This window comes from Salvia hispanica, unplaced genomic scaffold (assembly GCF_023119035.1).
Source record: "Salvia hispanica cultivar TCC Black 2014 unplaced genomic scaffold, UniMelb_Shisp_WGS_1.0 HiC_scaffold_1266, whole genome shotgun sequence".
Lineage (NCBI taxonomy): Eukaryota > Viridiplantae > Streptophyta > Magnoliopsida > Lamiales > Lamiaceae > Salvia > Salvia hispanica.
In genome coordinates, this window is record NW_025951545.1 from 1 (window position 1) to 1,155 (window position 1,155).

General features: G+C 47.6%; 1 protein-coding gene across 1 annotated transcript; it reads right to left on the reverse strand.

Annotated features, from left to right (window-relative positions):
• Positions 1–25: 25 nt before the first annotated feature.
• Positions 26–674, reverse strand: LOC125198179 (the record flags this gene model as incomplete). The annotated part of the gene is made up of 1 exon (XM_048096598.1): positions 26–674. A coding segment is annotated over exon 1 (649 nt), but the record flags the coding sequence as incomplete, so codon positions are not given.
• Positions 675–1,155: the final 481 nt, after the last annotated feature.

The following is a 1,155-nucleotide window of genomic DNA, read 5'->3' on the forward strand; positions in this document are numbered from 1 at the left end:
AATGTCATTGCGGTGTTCCCCGCACTCTTCTCCTTTGGCATTGCTGCCTCTACATCCAGTGCGAGGGCTAGCGCCTCGGCGTACGTAAGGGTTCCGCGAACTGCCAAAGCCATCCTAATCTCGTGCCTAAGACCCTCACGAAACTTATCGGCCAGCTTCTCATCGGTATCGGTCTGTTCTGGCGCATAGCGGGTCATGTCACAAAGTGCACGGTCATACTCGGTTACAGACAGACGTCCTTGGGTGAGGTTGTGAAACTCGGCTGCTTTCGCCTTGCGGTAGCTCTTGGGTACGTACTTATCGTAAACTTCTGTCTTGAACTCCTCCCAAGTCATCCCGTCTATGCGATCCTGGGACATGGTTTTTAACTTAGTATCCCACCAGAAATCAGCAGATCCGGTCAGCTGATGCGTCACACAGATCATCTTCTCCGCTTCGTTGCACACCAACGTCTTGAAAATGCGTTCCAAGGCACGTATCCAAGTTTCGGCTTTCGCAGGTTCGCCCATTCCGTCGAAGGTAGGAGGCTTTTGGTCAAGGAAAAGCTTCACGACTTCCCTATCTACTCGTGGAGGTGGTGGTGGTGGTGACGGCGGTCTTGGTTGCGTCACGCTTTGTTCTTCCGAAGCATGGGAAGATGGTTCCTCGTTCCTCACGTTGCGTCTAGGCGGCATTCTGATTTATCACACTCGAACGGTTAGCGCACTCACTTAACATTTCAAGGTAGCGATAGGGTACTTTGAAAGAAAGATTTTAAACTCATTCACAAGCAGGGTCCAAAGAAAGACCACACAATAGCAGTTGTTAGGAAAACAGAGAACATAATAAGGTTGCACCATAAGGTGGAAAACACTCGGAAGATAATAGAAAGAGCAAGTATATTCATGCAATAAGGATAAAAAGAGTGAAGACGGCTTCATTGCCATGTAATAGAATGAAAGGTGCGGATTCCCCATATAATTTCAAAAATGATCCCAAAAGGTCTTGGTACAATGAATGGAAAAGAGCGATTCAATCGCGGAAGAAAAATAACAACATAGAAAGAAGTTCTTAGAAATTCAAAACGTGGGGAAAAGAAAACAAAGTCGCTATTCGAGCACTAGCCACTTCTGCCCTCGTCCTCTTCGGGTTCTCCCGACTCTCCGACACTTTCGG